This window comes from Pseudochaenichthys georgianus, chromosome 24, assembly GCF_902827115.2.
Source record: "Pseudochaenichthys georgianus chromosome 24, fPseGeo1.2, whole genome shotgun sequence".
NCBI classification, from domain to species: domain Eukaryota; kingdom Metazoa; phylum Chordata; class Actinopteri; order Perciformes; family Channichthyidae; genus Pseudochaenichthys; species Pseudochaenichthys georgianus.
In genome coordinates this window covers 20,387,276-20,408,083 of record NC_047526.1, presented here as the reverse complement: position 1 = coordinate 20,408,083, position 20,808 = coordinate 20,387,276, and the positions used below count along the sequence as shown (strand labels likewise).

At 41.3% G+C, this 20,808-nt stretch overlaps 1 protein-coding gene across 1 annotated transcript in view; it reads right to left on the bottom strand.

The window, feature by feature from the left end:
• sgk1 (serum/glucocorticoid regulated kinase 1) overlaps positions 1–20,808 on the bottom strand; it is a 49,672-nt gene that overhangs the window by 24,819 nt on the left and 4,045 nt on the right. The window contains exon 3 of the mRNA XM_034075823.2: positions 18,998–19,237. Within this exon, the coding sequence (XP_033931714.1) occupies positions 18,998–19,237 (240 nt within the window). The remainder of the gene's footprint in view (positions 1–18,997; positions 19,238–20,808) is intronic.

Below are 20,808 nucleotides of genomic sequence, written 5' to 3'. Positions count from 1 at the left end.
ACAGTTAAGAAGGGTCTAATTTGTTTCAAATGTTGCAAGTTGAATTTAATACTATTGGATACTTTCTTGATATGTTTCTTAAAAGTCAAGTTCGAGTCCAGTATGACTCCAAGATACTTGAAGCGGGAGACTAGTTCTATTTCTGCTCCATTTAAAAACACGTTGGATCCTTCGATGTTGACTGGTCGTTTACTGAACATCATGCATACTGTTTTTTTGCATTTAACTGTAAGCAAATGTTGTTCAGCCAGTGTTGACCCTTGTCCAAAGCATTAGAGAGACCAGATGAGATAATTCCAGTGTTTTTCACGTGTACAAAGATAACCGCATCATCGGCATACATTTGCACATTCAACTCAGGACACACATTAGGCAAGTCATTAATGTACAGTGAAAAAAGTAACGGTCCAAGAATGGAACCTTGTGGAACCCCAACAGGATTGACAAGGTAGGGGGATTTGGCTCCGTTGACCAAAACACACTGTTTTCTGTTCGATTAGTAAGACTAAACCCATTGTATCGAAACTGCAGAAAAATTGAAGTGAGTCAGCTTTGTAAGGAGCATTTGGTGGTCAACAGTGTCAAAAGCCTTACTGAGATCAAGGAAGACAGCACCTACATATGGGCTCGTGTCCAACATACATTTAACCGTTTCCACAAAGACACAGTTAGCTGTCTCAGTGGAGTGGTGAGCACGAAAACCAAACTGCATTGGGTGGTGTGAAGTGAAACCTTTGTCTAAATGTTTGGTGATTAGTTTTGACACCCATTTCTCAGCTACCAGAGACACAGGGGAGGATGCTGATCTGGTTTATAATTGGACATCATTGCCTTATCCCCAGATTTAAAGATCAGTGTCAACGTGGCCACGTTCCAGGATGATGGAACTTCCCTCGTGCTGAAAGATTGATTTACTAGTAATTGGTTTTATTAGACCGTTGATATGTGTCTTTATAAAGTTTGTGTCTAAATCATCTGCATCCCTAGCCTTAGAACCTCTTAACCCTAAGATTATATGTTTTACCTCAACCTCTGTGATTTCCTCGAGGTCAAAAATGGGGTGTGTATCCACAGTCGGGCTAGGTGAGACCTCAGATGGCGGGAAGAGCTTTGTAATGTCCAAAGCACTATTTATGAAATACTAATTTAGAGAGTTGGCCAACAGTGCAGGGTCTTTTATCAGGGCATCATTGATTTTTTTATTCTAGAACATTATTTTCCTGTTTGGTTTGTTTACCTAATAGTTTATTTAAGATTTGCCAAACTTTTTTACCGTTACCTTTCGCACCTTCAATTATATTGATGAAAAAGTTAGCTTTGGCCTGTCTTATTGTTTGTGTTACTTTGTTACGAGCATGAGTGAATTTCTGTCAGCTATATAATCAGTGGATAGTCCGGATTTCATGCTCTGCTTTAATAGTTGGTTTCATTAAATTCCTGCACTGTAGATTCAGCCAGGGAAGATGATGTTCCTTCCTGTCCCTAAGGCACCCTTCTTGAGAAGGAAGATATTAATTTTATATAAACAGTTTTCACCAATATCTTCAGAGGACAGAGTCCCACCCAATCAATAATTTTCACTGCATCCATAAAACGTTGTTGCAGATTTTTGGGGATGAAGCGAGAATCGAAGGCAGGGGTTTTAGCTGTGGCCATGAACCTTTTTTTGTGAGTTTCCTGGTAATAAGAACAAGATTATGGTCAGAAAGACCAGTCAGTAAGTTTTAGGTTTGAACTATTCTGTCAGCTTTGTTAGTAAATAATAAATCTATCATAGTCTTGGAGGTTTTGGTTATTCTAGTCGGTTGATCCATTAGTTATCCATTATTAAGTTGTGTTGATCCGTGATCCGTTTTAAGTTCTTTCTATTTTGTTTATCATTCCAGTTTATGTTAAAGTCTCCTAAAATGATTAGCTCTTTGTTAGAGTCACAGGAAATCAGCATGAGTTTTACCTGATCATAGAAATCTACCTTAGCCGTGTGTTGTCGATATACAGTATAGGCAAATCATGGTGAGGGACGTTTCCTCAGAAAGTGTGATTTCCACACCAACACAACACAAACTCAACATTATCTGGGAGTTCAATCTCCCTACAAGTGATGGTATTCCTCACATAAAGCAACACCTCCTTTTCCCTTCAGTCTGTCCTTCCTAAACACATTATATCCTGACATAGATACAAGAGTGGATGGTGACGACTGTTTTAGCCAAGATTCCGATATTCCTAAACAATCAATATTGGACTCAAGGAGGAGATGTTCTAGCTGTTCATGTTTATTACAGCTACTGCGGAAATGTAAATGTCCACTGAATAGTCCCTTCGGGTTCCACCGAGGATCCCACACTATTTTTGCTTGATTCACTGTTTGACATTTTTTTGTGTAACAGTGTTTTTTAAATACCGGATTTCTCGGCTTTACCTCCGTGCCGTTGTTGACAGTGGAGCAGTCAGAGCTAGCTGTTGGTTTGTGGTTCTCTGTCACTAGGCTGCTAGCCATCGGCGCGGACCCAGCAACCCAGTCTCACGGCATTTCGTATTATAGTCACGAAATTAATTTAATCTATTGATTCGTGTTCACCAACACGAGTTTCGCATTTTGTACATGTCACACAGAACGATTTTAAAAGCAATGTATTTCTATTGGTAGTATGTTTCGTGCCTGCACCACGTCTTTTTGTCCGGTCGGGTCTTGGAAGACCGGAAGCTGTGTGGTTCACAAAAACATTTTCTTACTCGATATCTTACCCTAAGCCTAACCCTATCCCTTCTATTTTAAATTGTATAATGTCGGAGTTTTTTTGCCGTCTGCGAGGAAAATAAATGGGGCTCAGAGCCTCAGAATACTGAAATCTGTATTTTTTGTCATCTTTTTTTCCTTTTAATTTTTTATTATTTGGTGCAGGCATGAAACATACTACCAATAGAAATGCATTGCTTCTAAAATCGTTCTGTGTCAGAATACTGAAATCTGTATTTTTTTGTATCTGTTTTTACTTCTAATTTGTTATTATTAAATAAAAATTGCGAAATCGTGTTGGTGAACACGAATCAATAGATTCATTTCGTGTCTATAACACGAAATGCTGTGAGACTGTGTTGGACCCACAGTCCTCCGGCAGAGCTAGCTGTTCAGCTAGCTTGCCTCGTCTGAAGACAGCCGGCGCGAGCCCACAGAGATCCTCCAGCAGAGCTAGCTGTTTTGCTAGCCGGCCTCGTCTGAAGACAGCCGGTGATGCATGGTTCTCCGCTGCTGTGTTTTTAGCCCTCGGTGCGGGCCCCCAGTCCTCCGATGGTGTGGATGTTGGTCATGCTGCTAGGCCAGCAGCCGTCAGCGCGAGACCACAGAGACCCGCCGGCAGAGCTAGCTGTTCAGCTAGCCGAACAACTACAAACAGAGGTTGAACAAGAGGCATTTCTCTCTGGTATTGGTACAATCTGCATGACAAGACTTCCACTGAAATTACGATTTGTAACCCCAGTACCAAATATAATTGGACCAAGTGAGTTGTACATCTTAATTTCCGCTTATTCCCAAATCAAAGCTAACAAATACTATTGATGGCAAATTCAACTAAAGCTGGAATTCAAATGAGGTTTTCAGTAAGGTCACCATTTAGGCAAGTGATAAGTAATTGTCAGAGTCAGACAGAGGGAAGAGAGTTAATTGGTTGACATGGGCTCTGTCCTCGGTCGCCTCCTCTTCTCTCTGTACACAAACTCGCTCGGATCTGTCATTATGGTGATCTGCCCGCATGGTTTTCACTACGCTGACGACACTCAATTCATTTAGTCTTTCCCCGTTCTGAAACCCAGGTTGTCGCACGCATCTCTGCTTGTCTAGCAGACATCTCTCAGTGGATGTCTGCTCACCACCTCAAGCTCAACCTTGACAAGACTGAATTGCTTTTTCTTCCGGGAAAAGATTGTCCCACTCTTGACCTAACAATCAACATCGGCCCCTCTGTTGTTTCCCCGACTCAGACTGCAAGGAATCTGGGTGTGACCCTAGATAACAAACTGTCCTTCACTGCAAACATCGCTGCAACAACCCGCTGCTGCAGATACACGCTTTACAACATCAGGAGGATACGTCCCCTCCTGACCCAGAAAGCGACGCAACATCTGGTCCAGGCTCTCGTCATCTCACGCCTAGACTACTGCAACTCCCTCCTGGCTGGTCTACCTGCATGTGCCATCCGACCTCTGCAGCTCATCCAGAATGCAGCGGCTCGTCTGGTCTTCAACCCTCCTAAATTCTCCCACACCACGCCGCTCCTCTGCTCCCTTCACTGGCTTCCAGTAATTGCTAGAATCCACTTCAAGGCACTGGTACTTGCGTACCATCCTGCGAATGGTTCTGGCCCTTCCTACATCCAGGACATGGTTAGACCATACACCCCAGCACGTGCACTCCGCTCTGCATCAGCCAAACGGCTCGCTGCACCCATCAGCAAAAACACGTCGGTTTGCTATCCTGGCTCCAAAATGGTGGAATGAGCTCCCCATTGACATCAGGACAGCAGATAGCCTACACATCTTCCGGCGCAAACTAAAAACTCATCTCTTTCGACTCCACTTCGAGCGATCGAATGAAAAACAAAAACAAAAAAACAGAACAAAATAAAATGCACTTATATACTAACAAAGGACTGGCTTATCTAAAGCCAGTTGAGTAGCACTTAAAAAATGTTGGCTCTATGAAATCTAATGTACTTATATGATTCTGTGTTCTTCAAGTTTGCATCTTCTTGGTCGAATGCACTTATTGTAAGTCGCTTTGGATAAAAGCGTCAGCTAAATGAAATGTAATGTAATGTGCAACTAGTGATCCACAACAACAGTCCTGCAATAAACCAGACTGTGTCAGAGTCTATAGTCCTGTTGTACACTGCAGTTTGTGGTGTTATTGGATTTCATAATATATTGACCTAAATATTGACCAAAAACCTGCCAACTCAGCCACAGATCAAGATTTTCCATCTGTGGGTTTTCTCCGGAAGTTTTTCCTTGTACGATGTGAGGGTCTAAGGATAGAGGGTGTCGTTTTTTCTCATACTGATATTCTGAACAATCTGTGCTGTTGTGTTGGCTGTGGGGTGTCTCTGCTGTGGGCTATTTTTGTTGTGTGTACAGCGCTTTGGCTCGACCAAAAATCGTTTATAAATGTGCTATATAAATAAAACTTGATTTGATTTGATTTGAAGAGTTCACACTTTAAGTTTAAAAAGCTGCTGGAGATGGCTGCAATCCAGAGTATGTTCCCTTGACTCAGAAACTGTCAGCAGTTAGTGCTGCGTACCTGGACTCACATTCAGGTTCAGGTCCGGACTCAAGTCCATGGCTTGTGTCAAGTTGTGTGAGTAACTAAAGTGAACTTATTGTGAGCTAATTATCAATTGAAAATTAACTCATAATCAACTCAAATTTCAACTCGTCAGGTTTATTGTGCTCCCTTCCAACTTGTGTCTACATTTCTCTACAAAGTACAAATGTAAAAAAAACACTTTTTGCCACTTAGTCTACAAATGACGTATGACAGCAACTACAGTGAACTACTACAAAGTTCAAACATTTATTTCATTTACCAAACTAAAGTAACCAAACAGTCCCTGAGCTGACTGAGCCTAAATCCCTAAAACGTTGCTGAAAGGTAGAGTGTAGAGTAGACTATACGCATTACACTGTTACACACCTACTATACAGTATAGGCTACACTGTAGTGACTGTACAGCCAGAGTGTACTGTACTGTCTGTACACCATGTCTTTTCTACAACTCTACATGTGTACATTATACAGTACATACTACATACATAGTGATGTACATACATACTGTTAGAAATTAAAATCAATGTTGATATGGCGTAATTTTGAATTAAATAGACTATTTAATTTAAATCAGTTTTATTCTGAAAAAACCGGAAGTTCACACTATTAACGTAATACTTTTATTCTGAAAATGCTTCACTTCCGGTTAACATTAGCATGTGGCGAAATGCTACGTTTTCAAACCGTGAATCGAAGGTGAAATGACATGTGATGTTGTACACTGAGCACACTGGGATTAGCACTCATTTATTGACGCTGAATAACGTTTATCAGGGAATCTTTAAATAACCACAGACACCGGAATATACGTAAGTGCTAGTTTTTTTGCGAGTCCAAGTACCGGTTCCCGACGTTCCGGTTTTAACCGGACTTGAACCGAAACTTTTTACAAGTCCAGTACCGGTTTGGCGTACCGGTACGCAGCACTATCAGCAGTAGCAGTGGGATCTTCAAATGTGACCCTTATGTCATTCACCATTGGCTCCAAGTGATCTACTGCCCCTCATTATCCACAAGTAAGGCAGTTTACAGATGCAAATACGTCAAGATCCAAAGTCCAGAGTTCAGAGAAACATATTCTCACATTAGAAAAACACGTGCACCATAAACATGGCAAATCTTTCCCAAGAAGACAACCCATATGTGGGCCAAAGGTGATGGCTTCTCAAATCCCTATGAAAAGTTATGTGATTAGGCACTTGAGTTGACTTTGCACTTGTCATCATCTGTCGCAGATCCCAGTCTTACTCGACAGGATCTTTGAATGAATTAAGTCCACCATCAAATGCTATGTTGCATTAGCATTCTTCGAACAGAGCCTAACCTGCAGGGCCTTGTCACTGCTGAGGGAGAACAAGAGATTCCTCGCGGGTCGTCTCCCTCTGTTTTGTCACTGCCGAGAACTCACTGGTAAATCCAGCCAGCATGAGAACCATGCTCTTAATAACCTCAGAGCTGGGACTTACTTTCTTTATTAACAGTGAGGAGTATTACCAAGCTTTTAGTTCCAGCTGACTCTAATAACACATGACTGTTCTTCTTGGACATGCTTGGCTTCTCTCATCTTCTTGGATTTCTTAACAACCCTTACCCTCCGAGACCTTCTTCGTCTTTGACTTTCTGCCTTTGTTCCTCTTTTTCCTTAGCTTATGCATGAATGATTTTTGGACAGTATCCTTTCTGGCTAAAGTTTGTGTTGGTGTCAGGCCCAGTTCCAGAACAAAATTACTCAGGGTGCATCTGAGATTAGAGAGGGTGTAGTGGTAAAGTGCTATTTTTACAAGTGGGGAGTGGACCTAACACCCTCTAGGGCAGGGGTGTTAAACTCAAGGCCCGGGGGCCAAATTCATTCAAAATTTCATGCGGCCCCTCAAGAGATTGCAAAGAATATAATATGTTTATTATACGGTTACATGCCGATTTACAGAAGCACATTTCCCATAAACTACATATCCCACAATGCATCTCAAATTTGACTTTTTTCTCAGAATTTGACTTTTTTTCTCAGAACAAGTTTTTTTCTCAGAATTTGACTTATTTTCTTCAAAATATTAATTTTTAATTTTTAGAATTAGATTTTTTTTTAAATCATTTGGTAAAATTCTCAGTGAAGAGACTTGCAATGATTTGCCCTAGACTTCCGCTTTCAGACGTAGTTAATTATGAAGTTATTACCCTATCCGATAATAATCCAATGCAGAGGCAATGATGTAATATAATACATTATTTTATATATATTAAATATTTATATATGTATTTTGATATAGTCTTAAAGTTACAACCGGCCCTTTGAGTAAAACCATAATGCTGATGTGGCCCGCGAAGAAATTGAGTTTGACACCCTTGCTCTAGGGCAGGGGTGGGGAACCTCCGGCCTCCGGGCCGTATACGGCCCACGAGACAATTTGGTACGGCCCTCGAGGTAATTTATAAACACACGCAAAAAATAAAAAAATGAAAGAAATCTAGACCACAAAAAAATTAAACAAGCGAGTGCCTGTTTTTCCTGGCCAAGGTCAGGGTCCTTGAACACAACACGAGCCTAACGTGTCATCACGTGGTATATGTCTCGACTGACAGGGGTGCAGTTCTGACGGAGAGCACCAGAACGCCACTCCAGCACTTCAGAAATTGCAGTACCGATAAGTCCATACACATGCCGCAGTTTCTGCGTGTCTGTGTCTTTAGTTGAAAGCCCAGTGGCGATCTGTTCATCTGTCATACTGATCAGACAGTCAATAACTGTGTTGTTATCATTAGCATCTGGTTAGCTAGCTATGCTAACGAATATAAGAAGCTTTGTCTACAACCAGTGAGGTAAAGGCACATCTTTATATGATCATTATAGTTATAAAAAAAATAAGAGAATAAAGTAAACAGGTATAAAATACTATATGACAGTTATTAATAAAGAAGAATACAGTTTGAAAGGGGAGTGATTTGTCAAATATCCATAAATTAAAAGAAAATCTGCTTACAGTTGTGTTTGGGTGTTGAGAGATGTGTCCATAGATCTCCTAATGTTGCTCTCAAAGTGCACCAGATTGATGCTTTTAACTTCAACATTTAAAAAAAAATCTTCCCAGGGGAGCATGCCCCCCGGACCCCCATAGAGGAGGTTAGGTCCCCCCCCACTTAAATCATGTTCACATGGATAGGAAACTAAATACATTTGCACACATCTTGTGTCCATATCTTTCTGTTTTGGTGGTCACGCCACACCGTGCACGTGCATGCATACGCGAGTCATGGTGAGATATCTGGATTAAGAGGTTGCTTTTTCTTTGCACAGAATGAAATGAATGGGCTGTGATTTTTGTTTTTTTAAGCAGAGGTCAATAACTTGTACGGCCCTCTGAGGATATTGTAAAAATTGAAATGGCCCTTGAGAGGAAAAAGGTTCCCCACCCCTGCTCTAGGGGGTCCTCACCTCCTCTAGGGGGGTCCGGGGGCTTGTTCCCCCGGGAAGATTTTTTTTTAAATATTGAAGTTAAAAGCATCAATCTGGTGCACTTTGAGAGCAACATTAAGAGATCTATGGATACATCTCTCAACACCCATATGAAACAGAACTGTAAGCAGATTTACTATTTATTTATGGATATTTTACAAATCACTCCCCTTTTCAGACCGAAATGTCTACATGCATAGCAGAAGATGGCATCTTTTTTACAGGAATATTCCAGCCAATCTCTGTTTTGAAACCATGAGCTGCAAAACGAGTGCCTTACCCCACTGTACAGGCGAGTTGGGTACTTTTTTAAATATACCTGGGCAGGCTCTGTTTTGCCGGCTGCTCCGCCTCCGTGGGCGAGGCGGGCAAAGCCGGTGAGTCGGGCATTAGTGTCCACGACAGTGGCCGCAGGTAACGTAATGTCCCCATGATCTGAACTGTTATTACCTGCAGTATATGCAGCAACCTCGATAAGGGCTGGTTGTTTTAACCATTTTCTGATGTCCATAATTGACTGCTGTGTAAGCACCTTGCAGATGACAAACGCGCAGCGGCGCAGCGGCGCAGTGGCGCAGGTCACGCGCACCTGACTTACCGTTTAAATTGACCAAATAAATGCAGCAGACAATGTTCTTTAACCACAATTACAATTTATTTTATTTCAACTATATTCTTCTTCTTATTATTATTATTATGATTATTATTATTATTTCTTTTTTTCACTTTACATTTTTCAAATGAGGATGCATAGCGACTCAACTGAGGGTGCAATGCACCCTTATGCACCCCCGTAGAACCGGGCCTGGTTGGCGTTAAAACACTGACTCATTAACAAGACGCCAGATCCATTCCCAGAAAATGCAATGCCATGGCATGACATAAGCAATTTAGGTAGTGGCTATGAGATTATTTAACATGTAACATATGTTGATAAAACATGTTTTTATGTCAATAGTAGAAATGCTGCATCAGCTTTGTGTGTGTGTGTGTGTGTGTGTGTGTGTGTGTGTGTGTGTGTGTGTGTGTGTGTGTGTGTGTGTGTGTGTGTGTGTGTGTGTGTGTGTGTGGGTGTGGGTGTGTGTGTGTGTGTGTGTGCATGTGTTTGTGTGTGTGGGTGTGCTTGTGTGTGTGTGTGTGGGTGTGCATGCGTGTGTTTGTGTGTGTGCGTGCGTGTGCCTGTGTGTGTGTGTGTGTGTGTGTGTGTGTGCGTGCGTTTGTGTGTGTGTGTGCCTGTGTGTGCCTGTGTGTGTGTGTGTGTGTGTGTGTGTGTGTGTGTGTGCTGACAGTGTGTTGGTATTACAGGACAGTACAGGACGTCCTTATCAGGAGAGTTTATATGCCTTTGATTTCTAGTCATGCTCAGGAAGTGGGGCAGATGCTCTGACCTCATCTTCTGTCTTCCAATAAAACTGTCCTCCCAGCTTCTCTTATCCTTCTCTCTTTATATCACTTTTTAAAAATGTGTTTTTATCTCTCCCTTCCCTTCCACCAATTGCTCAACTTTTCTCATCTTCCCTATGCAGCCTCTATTGTTAACCTTTTTTTTTAATTGTAATTCCCTCACCTTACCTTCTACTTAAAGTAAACATCCACTCCTGTCCTGCATCATGTTCTCCGCAGTTATTACTCGATGGAAAAAACGCAGGCACCACAAACTTAGCACATTTCATAATATAATAAGATCAGTGCCATAAAGTTGGTCTATATATAGCTTTATATCAAAAGCAGGGGAGGGGTGAAGGCTATACAAATCTGTGGGTCAAGGATAAGCTGAGCTACCTGCTTGTTAAATGGTGCTGATGCATTGTAATTAGAAAGAAAAGATGCAGGGATGCATTTTTAATGAAGGAGTAGGAGGAGAGCTATCTGTCAGGGGAAACTTTTTGGGAGAGAGGACAACTTGATCGTCCTTAAAATAATCCAAACATTGCAGAGGTCATGTTCAAGTATTTATTTTCTAATGGAAACTTCAATCCATTTTGTATGCAGCTCCTCTGACAGCAAACAACTGCATTTTGCGGCCAAGTAACAGTTCCAAAGCTTTTGCTAACAATGAGTGTAATGCAGAAAAGCTAATGTTGAGCATTTGGTGTTTAACAATACAGAATACTTAAAGCAACAGCATAAAAAGTAAAGTATAAAGACCATGACAAATGTCCTCTGAGCTTTCCCTTCTGTCTCTGCACACTCAACAGTAAGCTGACAGTGTCTGTCAACACCTCGTCCTTTTCATCTCCTCCTCCTCGAAAATGAGACAGCAGCCTCTCGACGTCACCACCCAACTTTCTTAAATATGTTTCTGCGACACTCGTTAGACAGCGACTGATACGGTTCACTTTGATGGGCTGACAAATTTCATAGTGAAGCTTTGCTCATTTGCATTTGAGTCGAGCCGTGGGTGACCTCCCCGAGCACGAAGCGGCGCCTTCGGAATAAGTGGGGGAATGTTTCTGTTACTGTTCCATTTTGTGGAACAAGTGTCACGCTCTGCTAGTGTTTGGCAAGTCAACTTTGAGGGTTGTGACGTGTTTGCACAGAGGGTCCTGAGATATGGGCCCTGTCTCAGGTCGACTATTTTCATTTCCTCGCTCCTCGCTCCTTGATCTCACCGGAAGTTGATTTGTCTGCGCCATCTTGAGTCCCATGGCTCTTATTTCTGCTGGAGGACCGAGGATCGAGGAGCGATAATGGAGGAACCACCAGTCCATCCTCCGATGAAATCCTCAGATACTCGCCCCGCCCCCTTACTGTGTATTGCTCACCGATTGGACGATGCAGTGCATGCACTGATCTCACGCTTCTTGACATGAGAGCAGTTTCCCAAATTCTCAGCGGAGTGAAGAAAATAAATGAAACTCACGAGAGTCACTCCTCAATTTATACTGTGTTTTGTTTCAATTCATCTATCATTTAGTTACAAATATGTGATATATCTGAACAACAAAGTGGTCAAAAATCATTGTATTCATTTGTTGGAAACATTTTCATGATCGCTTTTTTCGTTTTACATTTTCATTTATTGTCATTTCCATTCAGTCAGTCATTAAGTGCTATTAAAATGTTAATGTGCTACATATCCACACAAACAAAGTGTGCAATCCAATGAATGTTAATCTAACTGGGTTTTGATGGATAACATATCTCTTTTTCTTCTCTCAATTATTTTATTTCTATTGTGCACTCTAATACATATTAATCAAACTATTGTTCGTTTATACATTTTAAGAATGGCATTTATCTTTTTTGAGAATGAGTTCTTATTTAATTTTTATTTATTGGGGTCTGCAACAGATGATACAAATGTTTGTGTCAGTAAATGTGTAGGCGGGGGTGTGTGTGGAAATAACGGGGACAGAGCTGGCTGCTGTCAGACGATCAGCTGTGCAGCGTCATCACCAACGGACGTCGCTTCACGTCACGCTCCGGAGGAAAGGACGTCCCATTGCTCTTAAAACTCATTTCCCTGCTTCTCGTGGTTTCCTTGCGTCCCTCCATGCTTCCCTGGTGGGAGGGACTACGCAGGGAAACGACGCAAGTGAGGGACGCAAGGAATCGATTTAACCGACCTGAGACGTGTGTGACCTGAGGCCATGGTGTGTGGGAAACAGTACAGAACATGGCGTGTGTGTGGTAGGTACGGTGGCCCTGAAGTGCAAGACACCACAGCATTTCAGAAAACGCTACAGCATTTCAGAAAACGCTACAGCATTTCAGAAAACGCCACAGCATTTCACATTGGATGGAGAGGGTATTCCTTTAGGGAGAACACTTCTTGTTTGTGATTGGACAGAGCCAGCCAGAGAAGTACTGCTGCCTAATTGGTTGTTTTTGCTGCCAGTCAAGAAATCACGCTTCGTGATTGGTCAGCACCCGACAGCGCAACATTTCCCAACACATCAGCCGTTAGCTGTTAGCACACACTCAGAACTCACACAGCTCCTATCTGTTAAGAAACTGGACAAAAGTTAAACATATACAAAACACAGAATGTCTGTGTCATGGCCAATACCGTCGATGATTTATTTATGTCTGTATGACGTTGTTGTGAGTGTGGACGGAGAAGCTACAGGTTAGTTTAGCCTGATGGATCCGATTCCATTCATGCTGCGGCGTTTTGGGAAAACTGTTGTGTTTTGTGAGATGCTGAAGTGTTTTCTGAAATGCTGAAGTGTTTTCTGAAATGCTGTAGTGTTTTGTGAAATGCTGTGGTGTCTTGCCCTTCAGGGCCACCTTAGATACGTTTTGTCATAGAATACTTGGTATGACACACAGATTAAAATACAGGAAGAGAGTCGATATTTCAACTTGATCTCACCAGAATGCGTGACCACCGCATTGCGTGGTGGAGTCACGAACTTTGTTACATTTACTTGTCTGCACCACGCAAACAACCCCAATCTAAAGTGAATGATGCTCTTTTGTCGTGGTGCACACTGCACACACGCATTTCTACAACGTCCTGCAGTGAGCTTTTATTCTATAAAACGTTTTTAAAATCTACTTTATAGCTTGTAGTAACTCACGGGAGGCTTCTTTTATTTTATTTGTATTCATAATAATTTTTATTTTTCGTCAGAATGTATTATGGTGCATTAGTTACGAATTTTTGTTCTCAAAAAACAGTGCATTGTGTGTAATACAACTGTGATTTTTATTACATTAGTTTGTTTTTAAGGAAGGCCAGAGCTTCAGCTGTGTCAAATAGATTGTTCCCTTTAGTTAACGTTTTTTAAAAGAACATTATATTCCGATTTGATCATGTCCCCTTTATTGTATTACGGAGAGCAATGTGAGCATCCATTCCCATTGGATAACGCAGGATTTTACACCCGGAAGTAAGTATTCTCTTTACTGTCGATTGATTTTACAGTGCTATCTGCATTACTCATCAACTCAAAAACACCAGATTATCCTTGTTGATTACACAACATTGGTTGGTTTAAATTGTGTACAATGCTTTTGTAATTTCCCCCTTCGATTCGGAGAAACAAATATTTGTTCAGTTTAGGATGGCCGAAGACACTATACTACCCAGAATCCTCAGCTATTGTTCCGTGTTGCCTCAAGCTCTGTGATTGGTTGACCTCTAACTGCATTCCATATGAAAAAAACGCTTCGTAAAAGATAAATCATACTTTTTTCAGCAGTGCTTGCTTTACTCTTTGAAAGTCATCACATTAATGCATTGTAATAAATGGTTTGGCTGCATTAAATATTACACATCTGTCGTAGTTCTTTATTTGTATTTATCTACAGAGATCGGGCTCAGAATAGACCGGAAACTATTCTTTTACCGTTCTTTTTTAATTTCACAATAAAGTTAGTAGTAATAATTTGTTTTGATATTATTGTTTTTTATTAACTACTAGACCGCTGGTTCATGTTAAGACCATCTTTTCTGTGTTGCTGTGGGTTTTTTCCATCGCTTTTGTGTTATAAATATCAAAACAATAACTAAATATATCCGTCGTAAACTAAACCAGAAACAGCAGTATATTTTATTTTGTTAACACTGTAAACTTGACAGCTTTTTAACCCAAACCACCTACTGGTTAAAGCACGTTATTACACGTTTAGAGTAATATTGAAATCTTGAAAAGGGATGTCCAAAATAGCAATTATATACAGTTTTTAATTAACTATTTGTAGAGAATAACGAGTAATGTATATACTTTATAGGGATCTACAGATACATATTTAGTCTTCTCAAGCACCGACAATCATTACATTACATTACATTGCATTTAGCTGATGCTTTTATCCAAAGCGACTTACAATAAGTGCGTTCGACCAACAAAATACAAGCTTGAAGAAAACAGAATCATAAAGTACATCAGGTTTCATAGAGCCAAAACATTTCAAGTGCTACTCAACTGGCTTTAGATAAGCCAGTCCTCCAATCAAATATCTCTCCTGATTGTTGGCACTTGACAATCACCTTCCCTGAATTTTACTCAGGTGTAACTAAAGTCTGCTTTAAGGGTTGTTTATATTTCACATCATTAATCAGAATCTGTAAAGTAACTAAAATAAATGTAGTGGAGTAAAAATACCAGGTTAACCTTAAAGAAAGCCCTCAGGATTATAAAAGACCCCCATTACCCCAGCCACAAACTGTTCTGTCTGCTGCCATCTGGCACAACAGCCGCATTCTAGGAGAGGATGTGGCTGTTGTGGAGGACTACAGTACCTGGGAGTGCACTTATGGGCTGAACTGGAGGATCAACACTGACGCTGTGTACAAGAAGGGGATGAACAGACTATATGTTCTGAGGAAGCTGAGATCCTTCCCTGTGTGCAGCAAGATGCTGGAGATCTTCTAGTCTGTTGTGGCCAGTGCACTCTTCTTTGCTGCGGTCTGCTGGGGGGGGGGCAGCATCAGAGCCGGTGACACCAGCAGGATCAATAAACTGATCAGGAAAGCTGGGTCTGTCATCGGCATCAAGCTGGACCCCTTTGAAGCTGTGGTGGAGAGGAGGACACTGAACAGGCTGTTGTCCATGATGGATAACCCACCCATCCTCTCCACCTGCAGCTGGACAGTCAACGGAGCTCCTTCTCCAACAGACTGCTGCAGCTCCGCTGTCACAAGGACCGATACAGGAACACATTCCTGCCCACTGCAATAACTCTGTACAATAAATCACCTCTGGCTGGAAGAGAACTCTCTGCTCCATAGTTTCTCTAATACAACCTCGCTGTACATTTTACACATATATAATCTGTTCAATATTTGATATTCCATATTCCATTGTCATATATTTTTGAATATGTATATTTGCATATATAATATCTACATGTATGTTTTCTATTTCAACACGTATATTTTCTATTCTTTTCTTTCTATTCTTGTTTATTTGTGGTTTTGTTTTATTGTAAAATGCCTTGTCTTTTATGCTGCTGCAACAAAAACAATGTCTCAAATTGGGATCAATAAAGTACCATCTTATCTTATCTTATCTTACATCCGGACTAAAACCACCAGACTCAGGGACAGTTTCATCCCACAGGCCATAAGACTATTAAACACCTGAATTTTGAAATGATTAGTCTAATATATCATATATTCCAATCACTTGTATAGACTCTTATTGCACTATTTCACTTTTTACTATTTTACTTTTTGTATTGACTTGCACTATTTTTTCTGTTTATCTGTTTTATTGTGTTGCACTGTTGGAGGAGCCTGTGACCTAAGGGGGGGGGGGGGGGGGGGGGGGGGGGGGGTAGGAGACGTTCGATTCCTGTTTTGAATAGTGTGCCGTCGATGGGTTTCATTCCATTTCAAAATGCTGTTTGTCACTCAGCGTAAACTTCAACATCCAATCACAGAGCTTGAGGACAAACCACGGGGTTTGTCAAGCAAAGCACATGGTGTAGTCCCAAACGATAGCTGAGGATTCTGGGTGTCTTCGGCCATCCTAAACTGAACAAATATGTGTTTCTCCGAATCAAAGGGGAAAATTACAAAAGCATTGTACACAATTTAAACCAATCAATGTTGTGTAATCAACAAGGATAATCTGGTGTTTTTGAGTTGATGAGTAATGCAGATATCACTGTAAAATCAATCGACAGTAAAGAGAATACTTACTTCCGGGTGTAAAATCCTCCGTCATCCAATGGAAATGGACGCTCACATTGCTCTCCGTAATACAATAAAGGGGACATGATCAAATCGGAATATAATGTTCTTTTAAAAAACGTTAACTAAAGGGAACAATCTATTTGACACAGCTGAAGCTCTGGCCTTCCTTAAAAACTAACTAATGTAATACAAATCACAGTTGTATTACACGCAATGCACTGTTTTTTTAGAACAAAAATTCGCTATAAAGTAGATTTTAAAAACGTTTTATAGAATAAAAGCTCACTGCAGGACGTTGTAGAAATGCGTGTGTGCACCACGACAAAAGAGCCTCATTCACTTTACATTGGGGTTGTTTGCGTGGTGCCGACACGTAAATGTAACAAAGTTCGTGACTCCACCACGCAATGCGGTGTTAAGGAGTCGTGGTGGAGTCACGCATTCTGGTGAGATCAGGTTGCGATATTTGGGTTGTGTCTCTCTAAATGAGTGTTGTAGTTGTAAACGTCACCTATTATGCAAAATCCACTTGTTCATGTCTTTTATACATACACATGTGTCCTCTCCGTGTAAAGAGATTCTGGAGGTTTCAGGAAAAAATATTTGCTCACTTTTTGTCCTGCTCCATTTATATAAAACCTTTCTGAAAATGAGCTGATCAGATTATACATATGCCTGAGCATATTTGGAGTAAAATGGGAGGAAGTATGAAGGTAGATTTGTTTGGCTTGTGTAACCATTAGCCAATCACCAACCAAAGTAACACTAATTGAGTCCTGATCACAACACCGCACACTAGTAGCTGTTATAGGTCACTCCTGTATAACTCCACACTCCTGGATTGACTTCACACACTCTGCAGTGAAAGCTAGCTATGACTCACCATGGAGCCCCCCCCCTGTCTTCTCCCACCTCGCTTCAACACCCATCAATTCCACACACACACACACACACACACACACACACACACACACACACACACACACACACACACACACACACACACACACACACACACACACACACACACACACACACACACACACACACACACACACACACACACACACACACACACACACACACACACACACACACACACATTGGTTATCTCCAGTGAGACATTAGCGACAGATCTATCGGTGGTGAGGGCAAGAGGTGAAATTGATGGAGGGATAGAGAACTACCTGGAAGAAAACCAGAGCAACTTTAAACTAAATGTGGGGGGGAAAACAAAACTATAGGGCTGCAGGAAAGAGAACAGTGAGATGGACAATAATGAGGTGCGGTTTTGTATTCTAACATGATTCAGTGTTGTTTCTCAGCACACAACACACACACATGCAAACACACACAGTACACAGTGTGGCTTTGTCCTGCTGGGACAGTGATGACTCATTCTCTCCTGTTGCCCATTGGACTGGAAAAAAACACACACACGCACACGCACTTGATGGGTGTGATGATTGATAGCGGTGGGATGGCTATTATGATTGCAGTTGCAAGGACAACCTGGACACCTGCAGCAGCATTAGGGTGAATGGACTGCCGTTTGTCTGGGCAAGGCATCTGTTGTGTGTATGTGTGTGTGTGTATTTTTTTTCTGACACATTTTAGTATTCTCTGCTGAATACATGCAACCTGCTCTAATTTCATAAACACCAGCCCGCCACGAGCAACAGGGGGATTTTGAAAAACGACCCTGCCTTCTTAGTGTTTATATTACATAACGACACTCATGGTAGAGCTTAAAGTGAGAACAAAGACAAACAGTAATGTCTAGAGTCCTGTTAGAACCTAATTGGCTTTGTTGGCTTCTTTTAATGAATGCTAATGGGCGATCAGAGAGAGATCTGTAAAATAACTGTTAGTTATAGTTGCACCTGCAGCCAGAGGACATAAGTAGTGAGAGGATGGCGGGAGGAACTTTTCCTATGTATTCTGTATGACACACATTATCATATAGACAATGTTGTTATAATCAATAGAAATGGTGACCAAGCTAGGAAAAGACTATAACTTTATCTGTTGTGGCTTCCTTCCTTACTTTTCTATCAAGCCACTAGATGCCTTAAACAGACATTTTTAACTTGTTTTTCTTTCCTTTATATTTGTGTTACTTACAGTTGATGAGTTGCTTGGCCTCCGATGGTTTGGATGATATTATGGAATGGGTTTGCTCCAAATAAAATAACAAACACATGCAACAAAGAAAAGAGGCCTTTACAAAAGTCAAAACAAACAGGCAAAACTCAAATAAAATAACAAACAACTTAGGTATTCTTTCTTTCTTTGTTAAGGCTTGTATAACTTGATAACTTAAAGGGTAATTGAACGGTTAAAAACTGACGGAGTCTTTCTAACATCTCTGTCACCTTGGAGGAGGCGCAATGGGAATTGTAGTCTTTTATACTCTGGTTGACTACAGACGTCACGATTAGGTGGCCTTTCTTATATAAGCAAAATACTGGCTCTAACATTATCCTTTAAAGAAGACTGAGCATTCATTTCTGAAGGTGACGGGTAACATTGTGTGTCAGGGTGCAGTGTTACAGAATGACTGACTGATTCGTTCCTTGACGCACACACTCCCCCTCCCACTCTCTGTATTTGTTTTTCCCTTTACCTTGCAGCCCTTGCTCTTGTCATGGCCGCTGGTGACTCCGCTGGCAGGGCATGGTGAGCACGGATCCTGGTGGTAGTACTGTCTGCCCTGCAGACCCCCGTAGTGACAGCAGCCATAAGGCGAGGGGAAGTGTGTGTACCACAGGTCGTCTGCCAGAGGACACTTTGGACAGGAGTGAAGGTGGCTTTTCCCCTGGGCCTTCTCCACGCTCACCTTGGGGTTCTGCATCCATCTCCGTACCTGCGCAGAAGAGAAGCGATCAGGCCAAAAGCATAAAGTAAAGGGACACCATACAGGTTAAAAGAGTACATTATTTAATTAAAGATATCACCCAAACAATTCTGCAGTTGATAACTAACATCAACACATTAAAATGTTGTGTCACAAGTGGAAAGTCTTTAAATATGCAAATGAGGCATTATCGAATTGTCATTTTTGGTGCACAATTACAAAGTGTTAGAAAATAAACACCTTAACACCCTAAACATCGACTCATTGAAAGAAGAATACACAAACACATACTCACACACACACACACACACACACACACACACACACACACACCCACACACACACACACACACACACACACACACACACACACACACACACACACACACACACACACACACACACACACACACACACACACACACACACACACACACACACACACACACACACACACACACACACACACACACACATCCTTTGTAATTATTACTTCTCTGCTTTTCCACACATTGAACACATGATTCAGAAATCAAACACATATTTAATTACATGCATGTCAACACCTGTTGCATGCAATAACAATGCTGATGGTCCCCACGTAAATGATGAAAGACGACTTCTGTCTTGTCTAACTTTCTCCAAAATGTATGCCTTCAACTTGCCTTGTTATAATGACGGCGACATTTCAGAGTGAATGTAATCCATATGCAGCTATTATGATGATTTACTGCTTTGTAAAATCCTAATATATCCTGATGGTCCTTTTATGCAGCCATACGGTAAAAACCCTCAATCAGAAATGATGTAATAAGGTGAGATCTCACTGTCCCATGCTCACATTGGTGTGTACAAGACAAGTAAATTGCATACACACATCCCTCCTGCAGTGACTAAGACTTCCCAAAACAGCACTAACTGTCACTAATCGTAATATCTGTTATTGGTGGGTGTGTTTAGTTTAAAGGAATATAGAGGAGAGGTGGTGAAAGGAAAGAGATAACAACACAAGGGACACATTGGAGAGTCCGGGAAATACAAGCAGCATTTTCATTAAAAGACGTTATGAGATCTTGTCCTGCTGCGTGAACTGAACATTTAGCAAACACACACCACGGGGCAGTAGCCTAAGTCCAGACAGCTGTGACACACACACACACACAACACACACACACACACACACACACACACACACACACACACACACACACACACACACACACACACACACACACACACACACACACACACACACACACACACACACACACACACACACACACACACACACACACACACACACACACACACACACACACACACACATTTACACATGCACATACACACTATGAATGAATGCTTAAGTCAAAGGGCAGCCAGACGGGCTTTTTTGAGTCTAAAGGAAAACAGAGGTCAACACAAAAACAAACTAGGCTTTATACTGTAGGTCTAGCACAACAGATGACACACACCTAAAATAATAACATTGATAAACGTTTCTTCACACCGAATATGAACTTGGGATTGATGTTACTTCCAATTAGAGTGTTCTGTCCCTTGTTATTCCTTAAGAGATTCAA